This window comes from Leptopilina boulardi, unplaced genomic scaffold (assembly GCF_019393585.1).
Source record: "Leptopilina boulardi isolate dan_hultmark-lab unplaced genomic scaffold, ZJU_Lbou_2.1 LbouV2_41, whole genome shotgun sequence".
Classification (NCBI taxonomy): domain Eukaryota; kingdom Metazoa; phylum Arthropoda; class Insecta; order Hymenoptera; family Figitidae; genus Leptopilina; species Leptopilina boulardi.
The window spans coordinates 335,562-353,435 of record NW_026137985.1 but is presented as its reverse complement, the minus strand read 5'-3'; the positions used below and the strand labels follow the sequence as shown (position 1 = coordinate 353,435).

The following is a 17,874-nucleotide window of genomic DNA, read 5'->3' as shown; positions in this document are numbered from 1 at the left end:
CTTTTTCGACTTTTCTTTACATTTTTTTACAATATTTTAAAACAAAGCACTTTTTTTTAGTATCTTTAAAAATGTAATTATTTAAAAAACTTTTGAATTAAAACTCTTAAATTGTTGTCAGAAATGAGAAAATAAAAAGGTAGATACCATAATTACCAATAAAAACTACAGCAATTTAAATTTGCAGAAAATATATTTCAAATTTACAATCTTTTGCAATTTAATTATTAAAAAAAAGAATTTAAAAATCTGTAAAACTTAATTATTGTCCGAAATTTGTTTGATCATTAAAACTAAAAACTGTGACAAAACTTTTAATTCGAATAAATTGCTTAAATACGACTTCAAAAAATTATTACAAATTTTGAAAATTTGTCTTAGTTCGATTTTGAAATATTCGAAGCTTTTCATAGTAATTTTCTTATTAAGTAATTAATATAATGAATTTAATATCTAGTAACATTAGTTATTTAATGTAAAATATTTATCAACTAATTTAATTTAATTAAAATAAACAAATCGACTTTTTCGGCCTTTTTTGGGAATCTAAATGTAAATTAAAGTCGATCCGAGGTTTGATATTTTAGAACTAAATTTTTACTGATTTTATTAAAATCGATAGAATGAATCAGGTTTTACAAAAAAGATTAAAAATTGGAAATAATACCATATTAATACCTTGTTAATAGATTACCCAATTTTTAAAATGTTAATGAATTATTTTTAATAATTGTAGGTGAACCTACAAATTCATGTGAAAACGATTCATCTTCCACAATTTTGACGTTAAAAAATGTTGCCTCAGAAATAATGAAGCTCTTATTTATAAAGGGCGATTTTTATAAAAAAGTTAAGCTATCTGGAGGATCAAATATGCAAAAATTTACATTTGTAGATATTAAAAGAAAAGCCAATTGCATTTTAAATTTTGAGAATCCTTTACTTGTTCACAAAGCTCGCCTAATAAAACATTATTTATCATTTGACACTCGCATCAAACATTTGATAATTATTATTGAATACTGGATACAACGTCATAAATTTTCAAGTCAATCAGGTATGGATTGTGGCTTAATATTGTTATTAATATTTTATTTGCAACAACCTGAAGTCAATTTGGTGCCTACTGTAATAAAATTAAGAAATTCCTGTGATCCTGAATTTATTGAAGGATGGCAAGTGAATTTTAATGAAAATATTCAACATCCTTCATCAGATAATAAAAAAACGATCCCTGAATTGCTTTATGGATTTTTTGACTTTTACGCTAATTTTAATTTTGAAAAATTTGTTATTTGTCCTCTTGATGGTTTTGCATACCCGAAGGAAGAATTTAAAATTTTAGATAAGCTACCAGAAAGCATAAACAGGTACAAAATTTAATCTTGTTTTAAATAAATAAAAAATTTTAATGCATTCATAATATTTCACCTAAAAACGTTTCAGTTTGTGTTTTGATTTATTTTTAATATTACAATAATTATATCATAAATTTTTTTTAATTTTTATATCAATTTTATGTTTTAAAAATATAATTTTTTGTGTTAATTATTTTTATTTTATACAAATTAAATAGCAAACTAAGACGGAAATTTATTTATTATAAATTATAAATAATAATTTATTTAGAAAAAATCAATTTTTTTATACTTCTTGTTAGATGTTTTAAAAAATAATTTTGTTGAAAGGTATATGGAATATGGGACGAATCACAAAGACGGCTGTTTATTAAATGTGAAATCAAAATTTTGTCTTCAGGATCCTACCACATTGAATGTTAATTGTATCAGCAGCTTAAATGAATCTTTTAAAATATGTATCCATACTGCGGCAGAAGTTTGTGCAGAAGCTCTTAAAAATGATTCTTCTCAATTGTTGTTTAATTTGTTTGAGACATAAGCAATCAAGAAGTAACAAGAAAAAGAACTTTGTCGAATTAAAAATTATCGAATTTTTATTGAACACAATTTTATAAAGTAGATTTTATAATAAGCCGGTGAGGCTGCACCCGAATTGCGTGCGGATCCTCGAATTGCGTCCCGAGGGGCGGCAGGTAGGTACTAAATTGCGTGCCGCGGTCCAAAATTGTCATGTTGAATTGCGTGCGCGTTGAAAAATGTGAGAACCACTGGCCTCAAGTTCCCCTCCCACCGAATCTGTACAAAGATCCATGTATTTGAAATAAGAATTTAAATATCTAATTAGTTGTCAATAAACCTGTGTTGTGACAGTTTGTTTGTTCTGTATATATATTTGTAGTGTATATCGATTGAAATGGAAATATTAAATGTAATGATTGGAGAGAAAGGTAAGACTTTGATACTCGTTGACAATTTTAAGTTTTCTTTTCAAAAAAAATTAAAAAATGAAATTCAACGGTGGGCATGCTCAAAAAGAATGTGTAAAGCATTTCTTAAAGTTAATGACCAATATTTTGTGATAGAAAGTAATTTGAATCACGATCATGAACCGGACAATGAGAAAATAATAAATCGTCAGAAATTAAGTAATAGTTGAAAGCGTAAAGCTGTCGATGATCCCTCTGATCGCCCAGCAAAAATTTTGCAAAAAGAACTAATAAAAGGTGATGTTGATAGATTAGATTTAAGCGACGTTCGTCTCATAAAAAATAATATGAATTACGCGCGACGAATGATAATCCCTAAATTGCCAGATAGCTTAGAATCACTTCACAATAGTCTATCGACCTTGGACATAAAAACAAATAAAAATGAAAATTTCTTGATGGTAAATGACGATTTAAATAATATAGTTTTATTTTCAACTGAAGTTAATTTAAGGGGAGGGACCGGTGAAATTTCAGCCTACTGAAGTTATTATTGTTAAAGAGTGTCAATTTTTTTTCTGGCATAATTTAGGATCCAAAATTATTATAAATTATTAAAATTAAAAAAAAAAATTTTTTAGCCATTTTAGAAAATTTATTTTTTGGAAAAATTAAATTTCTTTAAATTCCATACGATTGATTGTTTAAAATCGTGAAAAAAGCGTAAAAAAAATTCGACAATAAAAAATAATGAAAATTGTGGAAGTAGTTGAATTTTTTTCAAAATTACCACTAAAATTGAAAGCAATCAAAATTGATCTTGTTTAGGGGTAATAATTTTTTTCAACATTTTTTTTCAACCAAAAATCTTATTCTACTGAGAAAAACAACAAAAGGTAATTTTTAACAATTTTACAAATATTTTTATTTTTCAAAATTTTCATTTTTTGAAAAAATTGAAATTTTTCAAAATCCATACGCTTGATTGTTTAGAATCATGAAACAAGCGTATAAAAAAATCGGCAGTCAAAAATAATTAAAATTGTGAGAGAAGTTTAAATTTTAAATTTTCGAGAATTTTGAATTTGATTTTAAAAATTATTAACAAATTTATAGTTTTTCAATATTTCATGATATATTATACATTTAAATAATTAATATTGTCAGAAAAAAAATTGACCACCCTTAAACAGCTTTAATTTTGATGTGTTAAAATTTCAGCGGTCCCTCCCCTTAAAATTTCTATGTAATTTAAATATAGTGTTTGTCGATGGCACGTTCTACAGTTGCCCTTCACTCTTTAAACAAGTCTTTATTATTCACGGACATCATGAAAATATATATATACCTTTAGCTTTTTTTTTACTTAAAGATACAAAATCTGAATCGTATCAGAAAGTTTTTGAAATTTTATTTTTAGAATGCTTAAAATTAAAAGTAACTTTTTCACTAAAATTAATTTATGTAGACTTCGAAAAAGCAATTCATAATGCAATTCGTGCAACTATGTCAAATTCATTAATAAAAGGCTGCCGTTTTCATTTAAGTCAAAATTTTTGAAGAAAATTCAGGAATTGCATCTGGTACCAGATTATAAAGATGTAAATTCTAAAATTGGAAAGTTTTTAAAATTATTTTTTGGTCTGACATTTATAAATCCTACACTCTAAAAAAAGTAATCTTGATTCTAGCGAATTCCTCTTAATTTGATGCATATTTTCCTCTTATATATTGTATCAAAAGTAATAGTCTTCACTTGAGAGGATTTTCCTCTCGCATATAATTTGACAATTATGGTTATAAACTGATAAAGAAAAGCTATTATCATGCACTAAATTAAATATCTGTAATTAAATATTAAATATAATTAATGATTTATAGTCAATTACTTATATTAATTAATAGATTTCTTTATTTATTTAACTTTAATTCAATGTTTTTGACATCAGAACCTCAAAAAAATTGTTTTGTTTTATTATTAGTCACCAAAGAATAAAAATATTCTACATTCAAGTGGAATACTTTTGTTTTAAGAGGAAAAATTGAGAGGAAATTAGAAGAGGATTTTTCCTCTAAATATGAGATTACTTTTTTCAGGGTGTAAAAACGTTGAATCTGTTTTTATTGACGACTTTATGTCTGTTATTCCTGACGATGATAGACTAATGAGATTTTGTGACTACGTTTTAGAAAATTACATAGATGAAAATTCTGAATTTCCTCCTTATATTTGGGCAGAATTTTCGAATTCTATAACACGTACTACTAATGGCTGTGAATGTTTCCATTCTAAATTTAACTCATTTTTTTATGAAGCTCAGGCAAATATTTTTAATTTCATTGAAGCATTGAAAGGCAATTCGACATCTACCTAATACCCCTCGGCACGCAGTTCGATTGGGAGGGGTTCATACCTGGGATTCGGCACGCATTTCGGGCACACCGGCTGGAGAAGTTAACCAATCACAATTTTCTAAATAAGTTTTTATTTGCGTGGAATTTTAAACTTCCACTGAAATATTTCTGACAGATAAAATTATTAAGAAAGTTAATCTCAAAGATAGACAATATATAAAAATTTGGAATGTAAATAATATTTTTATAAAAAATATTTATTAAATCAGAATTTATTATAAAAATAGAAATTCTTCGATTTTTGATTTTTCAAAAAATTGAAATTTTTTTGTTAAAACTTCAGTAGTGATTTTTCTAATGTTTTTTGTCATAAAATAAATATTCTACAATAAAAAACTATTTAATTAATTAATATATAACTGGGTGAAAATAAAAAAATGACAATATGTGCCTAACTTTATAAATTGAAATAAAATTTTTGAAATGTTGAATGTCTTTTTTTATTTGTTAGTTTTGTACTTAAATATTTCAAAAATGATAAAACGCAAAATCAAGTAACACTTCTCTATTTATAAATATTGTTTTAAGTATTAATATAAATTAATTTATATAATTTTTTATAATACGAATTATATGAACTTTTATAATTATAGATGATAATGAAAACTTTGTTTTCCATATGAATAAAAAGAAATTTAATTTAAATAGGCAGAAAAAAAGATTTTTAAAACTAATTTAATATTAAGTTTAGACTTTATTAAATAATAATAAATTTTTAATAAATTCAGCAATGTATTTGATACTCTACTCTTGTTGCATTAATACCTGTTAATAATGTAAATAAAGTAAATAAATTTAGAAAAATAAAAAATTCTTTCTAAAGAAAGAAAACAATTTATTATCTGAACATTCAAAAGATTTTCATCTTAATCGTAGTAAAAAAATGCCTACATATTCTCACCATGTATTTTAATTACATTTGGGACGTTTTTTGTCAACCGGACCACCCCATCTCTCCATAATTAGATTAATTTAAAAAAAATTTATCATATTGGGAAAATTAGCTTGGAATGTCTACTTTATAATCCCGTTGGGCGCTTTTTGAAATTCAAAACGGCGACTTAAATATGGCGCCTAAACGACATAAAAACACAAAAAATCCACTAAGATGATCTATATTATTGTTTAAAGCTTCACATATGACGATAAAAATAACCACAACATAGTTTACTTACAAACTGATAACGTATCTCCATTCAAAATTCAAAATGTCGGATTAAATATGTCGGATAAAATTAAAAATTGAGCTAGATTCGTGAAAATTACTACTTGGGGGTTTTCGAGGTCGTTGGTTACAAATTTGATGTCAGCTTTTAAAAATAATAAATGGCAAACCAAAAATTTAAAAAATTGATCTAATTTCGTAAAAATGTCTACATAGGGGTTTTTTTGGTCGCTGATTACAAATCCGATGTCAGTTTTAAAAAAATTTTCAATGGTTGATGACAATTCTCTATTTAAAATTCAAAATGGCGGATAGACTTAAAAAATTAAGCTAGTTTTGTGATTATCAATTAAATAATCCTCACGTAATTTCCATAAAAAGTTATCTGGCGTTGTATTTGATAAGTTCAAGTGGCACTTTTTTACGTTCAATATAAAAAAGTTTAATCAATTTTTTATATTTTGGTCCACCATTTTAGATTCACCATTTTGATTTTTTAAAAAGTAACGATGAATTCATAAAGATTGCCCTGAAAAACCCTTAGGTAGACATTTTAACAAGTTTAGCTCAATTTTTTGGATTTTTGGTCTGCCATTTAGAATTTTTAAAAAGTAACCGCAGATTCGTAATCAGTGACCCCGCAAACCCCCAAGTAAACAATTTCAAGTGTTTAACACAATTATTTAAATTTTGGGCTACTATTTTAAGTCCGCCGTTTTGAATTTTTGAAAACTAATACCGGATTCGTGATCAGCGACCCTAAAAACCCCTGAGTAACAAGTTTCAGTCGAATCTAAACGATTTTTCAATTTTTGTCCGCCATATTGGATCCGCCATTTTGAATTTTAAATAGAGATTTGTCATCAACCATTGAAAATTTTTTTAAAACTGACATCATATTTGTAATCAGCGCCCAAAAAGAGCCCTATGTAGACATTTTTACGAAATTAGCTCAATTTTTTTAATTTTTGGTCCGTCATTTTGAATCCGCCATTTATTATTTTTAAAAACTGACATCAAATTAGTAACAAGCGACCTAGAAAACCCCCAAGTAGTAATTTTCACGAGTCCAGCTCAATTTTTGATTTTATCCGCCATTTTGAATTTTGAATGGAGATACGTTATCAGTTTGTAAGTAAACTATGTTGTGGTTATTTTTATCGTCATATGTGAAGCTTTAAACAATAATATAGATCATCTTAGTGGATTTTTTGTGTTTTTTATGTCGTTTAGGCGCCATATTTAAGTCGCCATTTTGAATTTCAAAAAGCGCCCAACGGGATTATAAAGTAGACATTCCAAGCTAATTTTTCCAATACGATAAAATTTTTTCAAATTAAACCAATTAAGGAGAAATGGGGTGGTCCGGTTCACAAAGAACGTCCCAAATGTAATTAAAAAAAAAAGAAATGGAATTTGAATTGTTAAACTTAAAAAAGGTACTGTCTTGATTCAAACATGTGGTGAGAATACTGATAATAATCATTCACTCATGTCTATTGGTGTTCAAACATTTATGCCCATTATTTTTAATTTTATAAAAAAGATGTACTTAATTTTTTTTTAATACAATTTTTATTTTTTAAAAACTTCAGTCGTATACGGCATTGATCATTGAGGCCAGAAATATTGTTTAATATGAGTAATATATAAGGAAGAATTCTACCAGAAAATTAAAAAAGATTAATCTTTCAATACTCTGAATTGTGAAAACTTTTACAATTGAAACACATTTAATTGTAAAATTTTAAAATAAACAATTCAGAGTTGTTAATCATTTTTTATTTTCCGAGTAATCAATTCACATAATTTTTTTTGTTAAATAAGATAATGAGAAGTCAATTCTAGCATACAAAATGTCAATTAATAATACATAAATTTTTTTGAATTCCTGAAAAAAGAATTGCTGTGAAATTTCAATTATTACATTACTCATGCAATATGCTTTTTGTAACTTTTATTGATACACTTAATGGCAGTGCAATGACCGAATTAATAATTAATAATAATAATAATTATTATTATTATTAATATATAGAATTAATAATATAATAATTATTTATTGAAATAAATTTAAACATAAAAAAATTATTTAATAAGTTGATTTATTAAAGAAAGAAATCTTACTGCGCATTGAATGTATAGATTAAAGTTGAAAAAAATCAATGTGAGTATAATTGAACTTCCAGTTATAATTACAGGTTATCAATTTTTATTGTATTAAAAGTATATTGAAATTAACAAAAAAATACATTTTAATAATATTATTTACAAATTTTTAATTTATTACATAATAATCTAATATTGTTAAAAATGGGATGACAGAAATATATGTTTACTAAAGAATATAAAAGTCCGATTTGTTGAAGTCTCGACTTTTATATCGACAATAAAAATATTTTTTTCTTTTTTTTTATGTTGAGTCCAAAAGAAAATAACATGATACAAAATTGTACAATTATTTATTATTATTATTTTTGCTTAAAATTTAAATATAAAAAGAATAAAAAAATTAATATATTTTACAATTTAACAAAAAACATAAATACGATATGACACAAGCAATTTTTTTCATAAACTTAATTTTTTTATCTGATTTTTCTACAAGGTTTTATTTTATATATATAAAAAAATTCTCGATACATACGAAAATAACTTATTTTTTAATTAAATGTTTTACATAAAGATAATTTTTTGAATTTTCATTAAATCAAATTTTTTTTATGAATGTCATAATTTTTAAAATACATCAAATTCCGTGCGCAAATCCAGGTAGTTCCAAAGTAGTTTATTTTACTTTTACCCTCCCCTATTATAGTGTATAAATAATGTGCAACATTTTTTTTTTTAATATTATTTACAGAATTTATTAAAATTGTCTTATTTTTACAATACAAATACTTTTTAGCTTATTAATAATTACGTCGTAATCGGTAAAAATGTACGGGAAACATATGTTATATATTCTAATCTATTTTTTATATACCGTTAACATTTTTACGGAAAGAAAATTTTTTCTACGAAATTACATTTCTTTATTTTATGTGGGCAGAGTAATTCTTCTTTTTTTTGTATAAGCCCATCGTTGCACATCATTTTTTTAAAAAAAGTTATTGAAAATAATACTTAAAACCTTTTTTTTAAATAATAAATCAGTGGTTTTTTCAACTTTCTCCATATATGACAAGCTATGAAGAAAGAGACCTAAGAAGCCAAAAAAAGTGTAAAGAAATATTATTTTAAGAATATTAAATAAAACTTTTCCAATAGTCAACTAAAATTAGAAGAGTGGGGCTAATTTTGTTAAGGGTTCATCCCTGAATGTTGTCATGGCAACGGAGTGTGCGCGACGATTTTCGCTGACAGGACGCACGTTCGATGGAAAAATCATTCCTGGATCAACCATTGTAAAGAGTGTCGACTATCGATAAATCTATATCTTATATTATAATAATTGTGTGAGTATTCTGCGGAGACACCTCATCGTTTGGATAGAGAATTTGACGACGTATACTCTGAGTAAATTTCCGATTATTAAAACCAATTGTTGAAAACGCTCAGCTTTTATTATTTAGGTTATTTTCATTTACCCCCCCACCCTTTTTCTTGTTAAAATACTGAAGTAAATTTTAAAAATCAATTTTTTTAAAAATAATTAAAAGTCGAGTGGCGCCGGGCAAAATTAACATTTTTTATAAATTTAATGATTCATTTTATTAATCCTTGAACCCGCACTGGAATTAACTTGACCACGTGCGGTGAGAGAATTTTCTTGTAATTTAACTCAAGTAAAAATTATACGTTTCAAAAATAGATTATGTTTATGATAGTTTTAAATTTGTTTCACTTCAAACTTATTACATTCAATTTAAAAATTGATTTTGGTTTTATATAATTAATATAAGGAACTTTTAATCAAGGTAAAAATTGTCATAAACAAAGAGTATAATTTTTTTTTGCTCCTTAGGTCCCTTTCTTCAGAACACATCAATGGTTTTAATATTGCACTATGCACAAATATAAAAAATATATAAAAATAACATAAAAACTTATCTTGCATTATTTTTGAATATTGAAATCCCATATGTCATATGTATACCTGTATCCAGTTGGCACGGCAAATTTTTTTTGGTCGCATGCTAACAGAATAATGGCATCGATAACTAGTTTAACAATTTCACAAAAAAATCTTCTATTGCTAACGTTACTATTATTTACTAATTTAACGAAACGTTTATTATTCATCACAGATTTATGTATACTTAAAGAGGAAGGAAAGGGGGAATTTTATTTCCCCCATAATTGGTATGAAACTCGAAAGTACCAATTAATTACCTGACACGAAATTTGGATATCCGCACAGAATTTGGTATCAGCCAAGTATTAGAAAAAAATAAGATGCCTGGAATGTTAAATCTATAAAAAAGACAATTCTAACATGAGATTTATTATCTCATGAGAATTTAAATTTTTCAAAATGTTGCAAATAAAAATTAAATTTTTTTATTTAAAGAATAGAATATATGTAGTTGGACTACTAATCTTTGTTTGTCTGATTCACCCTTAAAAAGTATCAAGAAATTATAAAAATTTGTTTAAAAATTATTGGAATTGTGAAAAACTAAAGCAAACATCGAAAAGTAATTCTCATTAATTTTGTTGTTATCAATATCGTAGTTTTAATACAATTTTTTAAAATTCAAAATAATACAATTTAACCAAATTATAAACAATTAAAGTATTCAATGCGAATTATCTAAAAAATTATTGAATTAATTTTAATTAAAATAATCGAAGATTTGCATACAATTAGTACGTTATAAACTTTTAGATTAAACAAAATTTCTTTGCAAAATAAACTGTTAATATTATTATAAAATGAATTTTAGATTATATTATTATTTTTTTAATGACATGTAATATTTTAATAAATTACTTCTCAATAGTTGCATTAGTTATTTTAATAATTATAAAAAATTAGCATAATTTTACAGAGTTCTTGTTTTTATTATGTGCGATATAAGTACGTAAGATTTTTTAAATAATTTTTTTCAATATGTGTATATTAATATTTTAAAAAGTAAATTTCATTAAAATACAAACATAAAGAACAGTATCGAGAATTTTTTTTCCTTTTAAAATAATTTAAACTACCAATTAACTAACTTTTATAAAAATCTCTAACATAAAAAATTCTTTACTTCTCCTATTCTCTCGTACTAACTTTTATTCAGACTGCTCATGCTGATCCTGGAAGACTTATATGTTTATTACTATTTACGCACACAATCTTAAACTGGCCTTTTCAATATAGGTTATGATTTAAATTTAGAACTGAAAATATTGTAACAAATTTCTATTTATAAATTAAATTTACCAATAAAAATGTAAATAAATGAAAAATGTTTAAATTATTTTTCAATTTTAAAAAAGATAAAAATCGATCGAAGTCTGTTTCATATTTTACAGATTGAATTTTTATATGATTATAAAAATTATTATAATATTATGTAATTAATAATGACTTGGTTATAATATTTTTTTATATGCTTTTAGTAATTTTAAAAAATTCTCATCTAATGATTCTTAAGTACACAGTTTTCTTGTGTGTATCAAATTGATACAAGAATTAAGATCAACTTATGCAACGTTTTGATTCGATATAAGGTATCAAATTGATCCAAATATTTGTATCATTTTCAAGAAATGATCCAGAATATGGGATCATTTTTTGATACCTGAATTAGTATCAAAGTATAACTGTCATGGCCGGCATGCTCTTATTGACAAGTTTATTTATTAATTTATTCACTACACTGAATATTCAGATATTAAAAAGACGCTTTTATTATGAATTTTAAGAAAGAGAGAAGCGAAAACTTATAAATTGCGAGCAGTTAAATAAGAAAAAATTTATTTCGAAATAAAATGAAATACACTAACCTTTATTTATGTTTATCACATAAGATTTAAGTTAAGTTCACAATCACAACACTTGAAAATTTTTAATTATTTTTATAGTTCAAATAATTATCAATAATTTATTTATTATAAATGAACAAAATTTAAGCAATGCACGTTTGATAAATATTTCTAATGCGTTGTCAATTAATGCAATTAATAATTTCCTATTACACAATATCATAATCGACATATATGACATTTGAAAACAAACAGGGTTGGGAAACAAGAGCCCAAAATATTTTCGTCCAAAGCAGAGTTGGGTAGGATTCTGTTTCACGTTTAAGGTTAACGCACATGTAATTTTGAAATAGGGAAAAACTGAATAATTATTTTTTAATAGTTTTGTTAAAAATAATTTGAACTGTAGAAATAATGAAAAAAATTCAAATGTTGCGATCTTTTTTCAGACAAATAAAAATTCTATTAATTAGAAATTCTGATAAAGGTGCTTTTATACCTCAAATTTCGATCAGATTAACATTATTTCTGGACCGTGAAAATGACTTTTCACGGTCCAGAAATAATGTTCATCTGATCGAAATTTGAGGTATAAAAGCACCTTAAGAGTGTCGAACGTTGTCTTGATCAAAAACATGAAAAACTATAGTCTGTTTCACGTTCACCTCTTAATTGCAATGTTTTAACTTATGAAATTTAATGTTTAATGTTAAAATTAAATGTTTAATGTTAATTTAAATTTAATGTTTCATTCAATGAAACTAAACTATACTTTTATAAACAGGTTGAGAACCTTTTCGTGCTAACTGAATGCTCATGGAGCGGTCACACCTCGCCTGCAGGAGCAGTTGCCAATGGCAACCATGTAACGGTAAGAGAGATGGAAAATCTTCTATTTCTCTTACTCTTACACGGTTGCCATGGGCAACTGCTCCTGCAGCCGAGGTGTGACCGCTCCATCATAGCGAGAATTTGGAAAATGCATACACTTTCTGAAAATTATTGTTGGACATAATTTCAATCCTACCCAACTCTGCTTTGGACGAACCTATTTTGGGCTCTTGTTTCCCAACCCTGTTTGTTTACAAATGTCATATATGTCGATTATGATATTGTGTAATAGGAAATTATTAATTGCATTAATTGACAACGCATTAGAAATATTTATCAAACGTGCATTGCTTAAATTTTGTTCATTTATAATAAATAAATTATTGATAATTATTTGAACTATAAAAATAATTAAAAATTTTCAAGTGTTGTGATTGTGAACTTAACTTAAATCTTATGTGATAAACATAAATAAAGGTTAGTGTATTTCATTTTATTTCGAAATAAATTTTTTCTTATTTAACTGCTCGCAATTTATAAGTTTTCGCTTCTCTCTTTCTTAAAATTCATAATAAAAGTCTTTTTAATATCTGAATATTCAGTGTAGTGAATAAATTAATAAATAAACTTGTCAATAAGAGCATGCCGGCCATGACAGTTATACTTTGATACTAATTCAGGTATCAAAAAATGATCCCATATTCTGGATCATTTCTTGAAAATGATACAAATATTTGGATCAATTTGATACCTTATATCGAATCAAAACGTTGCATAAGTTGATCTTAATTCTTGTATCAATTTGATACACACAAGAAAACTGTAATTTTAAAAAATTCTCATCTAATGATTCTTAAGTAGTGATACAATTTTATAACAAATTTTACTTATAGAGAAATTTATTTTAATTATCAAGGGCCTATTTTGAATAATAAATACACTGTGAGAAAATAATAATTGTTTGACAAAAATACGATTCTATTGGATTCAAAGCATCCACATTAAATTTTTTACTAATAAGAATTTTTTCAGTGAATGCTCTTTAAACAATAACATTAGAATCAAATAGTACCGTAGTTGATCAAATATTATATTTTCTTAGTGCAAATTTTTTTTTATCCACATTTTTCTATTACAATTCATGAAACAAAAAATTTTTTCCCTTATCAAATCTCAATAATTATTATTTACACATTTTTGTAATGAATCTTGAGAATTAAACAAAATTAACACAATCTCAATAATGATTCATATTTTTTTTTTTGATCATGGTTACTTTCTTTCGGATCTCTATTATTCAATCCAAAAAAAATTTTTAATGAAAAATGAATTTTTGGCTATTAAATGAGCCGCACCGTACGAAACTATTTACGTAGGTAATAAATTTCAAAAAATTAGTGAAAAATTGTTTAATGAAAATAATATTTTTTTGAAAAAATGAAGAAAAATATTTTTTTTCACAAGAAAATCTTAAATTCTAAGTAATTGCATAGACTTTAAAAAAAATAACAAATTACATACAGAAAAAAGTATTTGACAAAAAAAAATAATGACGGCTGAATGATCGAAGAACGATAATAATAAAATGTTACCGAATTTCTTAACTATGCAGTAAATCTACGTTTATAGAATATAGTACCTGGCACAGGAACATGACCTTTCAGTCATTGGCATCACAACATAACAAGGACTACAAGCTGCCGCACGCGTCAATCTCGCACTGAACGAACACTTTTTTTTATTACACACGACAATGACAGCAGCTAGACACTTGGTCCTGAGTATTTCTGTATCATCTGTTATTAATTTTTTTTTTTTGACTTTACATTGTTCTTATTTTGCTTTTACAAATCGGCTTTGGACATTTTTTTTAATTGACGATCGCTTAGCAAAAGATTAAGTTATTGCACTTTCCTTTCTAAACTGATCGTGACACGTTTGGTAGACAAATATTTATTTGCAACCAAAGGCACACGGATTTACAGAGACTTTTTTTGTAATCTACTTTTTTTTAAAAACATTTTACAGATTCTTGTACCAAAGTTCATGTACAAGTTTAATAATACAACAGTCTCTGCGTTACCGACACAATTTCCAAGAACCAAAATTGGCCATAATTATGATTAACTAATATGCTTTTAGAATTTACGCGTAGGCAAACAACCCCGATGACATCAAGTGATACAGTCTTGTCACTTGGGGTTGGCCGGGGCTACGTAACACTAATCGCAGAATTAGAAGGACCTGAGGGTGCTGGACCCACATCACTTTTTATACATTGTCCTGTTAATTGATTAACGCTTAGGGGATTGTTTATATCGTGGGGATTTGTTCCAACGGGATTTCGATGTGGCGGCGCCGCCGCTGTTTGTTGCGCTGAATTTAAATTATTCGACGACAATGATGTTGGCACTGGTGGTGTTAATGGACATGGACATGGACTTGCTAAACTTGATGGTGATGGTAACACCAATGATGGACTCGCCAAACTTGATAATCCCGATAAACCACCAGGACTACTTAATGATTCATCATCTTCTGGTGTACCAGCTTCGCCCACACTTCCAAGATTGTCCTCTGAATGATCGTCTTCAACGTCACCATCGCCTTCACCATCACCGTCACCGCCCTCCCCCATATATCTGATACATTTCTTCTTACGCCTGCAAAAATAGATTATAATTATTTTTATAAAACAACATTTTTTTATTCTCTTTCAATTTCAGATTGTTCGCACATAATTATCATCATAGTTGAGTTTATTCATCGAAAATTTATAAATTTGCGGACAGAAAATAATTTCTTAATTTCTCTTACTACCGAAATATATGTGTGACACACTCTGAAGAAAATAACCTAAGGAGCCTAAGGCCTCGAATTATACGACTTTTTTCGACTTATTTTAATAATACTTTTTCAATTTGATTTTACAAAATATTTTTTTTTACAAAATTCTAAAACTATTTTTCAATTAAAACACAGTGCTTAAGAAGTATTAACAGAAAAAAATGGGTGTAAATATTTGTGTGAAGAATATTCGTCATTATTTATAGGTTAGAAATTCGTTTGAATAAAAATAATGAAATTTCCTTATTTCAAAATATCGCATAAAAATTGAAATATTTTTTAAATTTCATGTAAATACAAGATTAAAAATTATTCTATTTTGAAGAAAGTCTAGTGTTTAATTAAAGACGCATTTATTATCATGAACATAACCCCAAAACTTAGACTAATTTTAAAGTCCAACGCAGAATAGAAACGTAACCGGAATCGTAACCGCAAATGCTACCGGAATAATGAGTTAGAGAAGGACAAGCAATGTGTCTATCCTTTTCTTACTCATTAATCCGGTTGCGTTTGCGATTACGATTCCGGTTACGTTTCCGGTTTTACAAAAATCATTTGTTTCCTGACTTTTGAATTAGCCTAAGCTTTGAGGTTGTGTTTATGACAATAAATCAATTAAAAACGGGATTTTTTTTAAACAGAAAAATTTTAATCTTTACAATTTGCATGAAATTTTTAAAGATATAATATTTCGCTTTTTATACGATGTCTTGAGAAAAGGAAATTTTATGATTTTTATTCCAATGAATTTCTAACCTATAAATAATGTCTATAACACGCATTCAAATATTTACACCCATTTTTGTCATACCAGCTATTGCTTCTAAAGCATCGTGAAAAATTTTATGAAATTCAATAATTGTTTAAAATTTTAAAAAAATCAGTAAATAAAATTACCAAAAATTTCAACTCCAAATCACTTGAAATTCAATTATTTTCAAAAATTTCAATTCAAAACATTCTAAAATTTCCCATCTAAAACTATCTGTCTGTAATTTCTAATAAATTTTTCATCGAAAACAATAAAAAATCACTTAAAGTTCAATAAAATAAAAGAAAACTAACGCAGTTTAAATTTGCAAAAAATTTATTTCAAATTTAAAATCTTCTGCAATTCAATTATTTATAAGTAAAAATTAATTTAAAATATTGTAACATTTATGTCGGAATTTTTTTTACCATTAAAACTAAAAACTGTGTCAAAGTTTTTTAATTCGAATAAATTGATTAAATCAAATTTCGAAAATTTTTAAAAAATGAACTTTAAGATTTTTTTTTAGAATTTTGTCCTACTTAATTAAAATTTTGAGAATTTGTCTTAGTTCGATTCTGAAATATTCGGAATAAATTTTCTTGATAATAGTCTTATAGAATTAATCTTATTAAGAAATTAATAAAATGAATTTAATATCTAATAATATTATTTATTTAAAGTAAAATAGGTATTGAGTAAATAATTAAATTTATTTGAAATAAAAAAATTGAGTTTTTTTTGAAATGTAAATCTACTAAAATGACTTTTTTTGCGCCTTAAAGTCGATCCGAGGCCTGAAAAAGTGATATATTTATGGTAATTTAGAGTTAAAATAAACAAAGAAGATCCTCTAAATACAAACAATTAAGTTTTTGTTACATTCAAAGTAAAAACTGATTTTTATTTCATACAATTAAGGGCGCACTCACACCTTTTGGCTGCCTGCCTGCCTGCAGGAGTTGTCATGGCAACGTGTAGGAGTAACAGAGAGAGAAAATTCAAATTTGAATTTTCTGTTACTCCTACACGTTGCCATGACAACTCCTGCAGGCAGGCAGGCAGCCAAAAGGTGTGAGTGCGCCCTAAACCTATTTTCACAATAGGTTATTTTTTGTTGGTTGCCATTTGTCATAATTCTCGTCAGCTACCGCCTATGCTCTAGTGAAAATTTAATAACTTTATGGGTGTTTTCGGTAGTTGCTGTGAGTATACTGTCAGTATGTTGTGATTGGCTGATCCATCAGCATGTTTATTGTCAGTATACTGTCAGCAACTTCTGCAAAGATCCTATAATAACTTTTAATTTTAACAATAAAGTCACTAAATTTTTACTAGAGCAGAGTGCAGTAGTTGATAAGAATTATGACAAATAGCGAGTGGAAACAATGGAAACTAACCAAATGTCACATATAAGAGTAAGAGAAATAGGAACATTTTTTATTTCTCTCACTCCATAACCTATAATTTTTTTCGTTTCTTAGGTCTCTTCCTTCAGAAAGTGTCACACATCATTTCAAATAACACGTAAGTTTATCAGTATGTAGCCCAGTGGAAAAAAATGTGGAAAAATTGATTTATAATCTACAATTGTTATCTGATTTAAGAAATTTTTTTTTAATTAAAACTAATAAATATAATTATTTAATTTCA

The 17,874-nt window shown here is 26.1% G+C and overlaps 2 protein-coding genes across 7 annotated transcripts in view; one reads left to right on the top strand and one right to left on the bottom strand.

Moving 5' to 3' along the window:
• The window catches only part of LOC127289463 (uncharacterized), a 54,764-nt gene extending 49,631 nt beyond the window's left edge, over positions 1–5,133 (top strand). The window contains exons 6-7 of the mRNA XM_051317402.1: positions 737–1,370; positions 1,689–5,133. Coding sequence (XP_051173359.1) covers positions 737–1,370; positions 1,689–1,899 — 845 coding nt within the window. The 3' untranslated portion in view covers positions 1,900–5,133. The remainder of the gene's footprint in view (positions 1–736; positions 1,371–1,688) is intronic.
• An 8,881-nt stretch (positions 5,134–14,014) lies between these two features.
• LOC127289465 (protein pangolin, isoforms A/H/I/S) overlaps positions 14,015–17,874 on the bottom strand; it is a 194,249-nt gene continuing 190,389 nt past the window's right edge. For 4 of the 6 annotated variants that reach the window (XM_051317409.1, XM_051317410.1, XM_051317411.1 and 1 more), the window contains one exon: positions 14,015–15,283. In XM_051317409.1, coding sequence (XP_051173366.1) covers positions 14,833–15,283 — 451 coding nt within the window. In that variant the 3' untranslated portion in view covers positions 14,015–14,832. The remainder of the gene's footprint in view (positions 15,284–17,874) is intronic. The other 2 variants (XM_051317412.1, XM_051317413.1) reach the window with 1 other exon arrangement.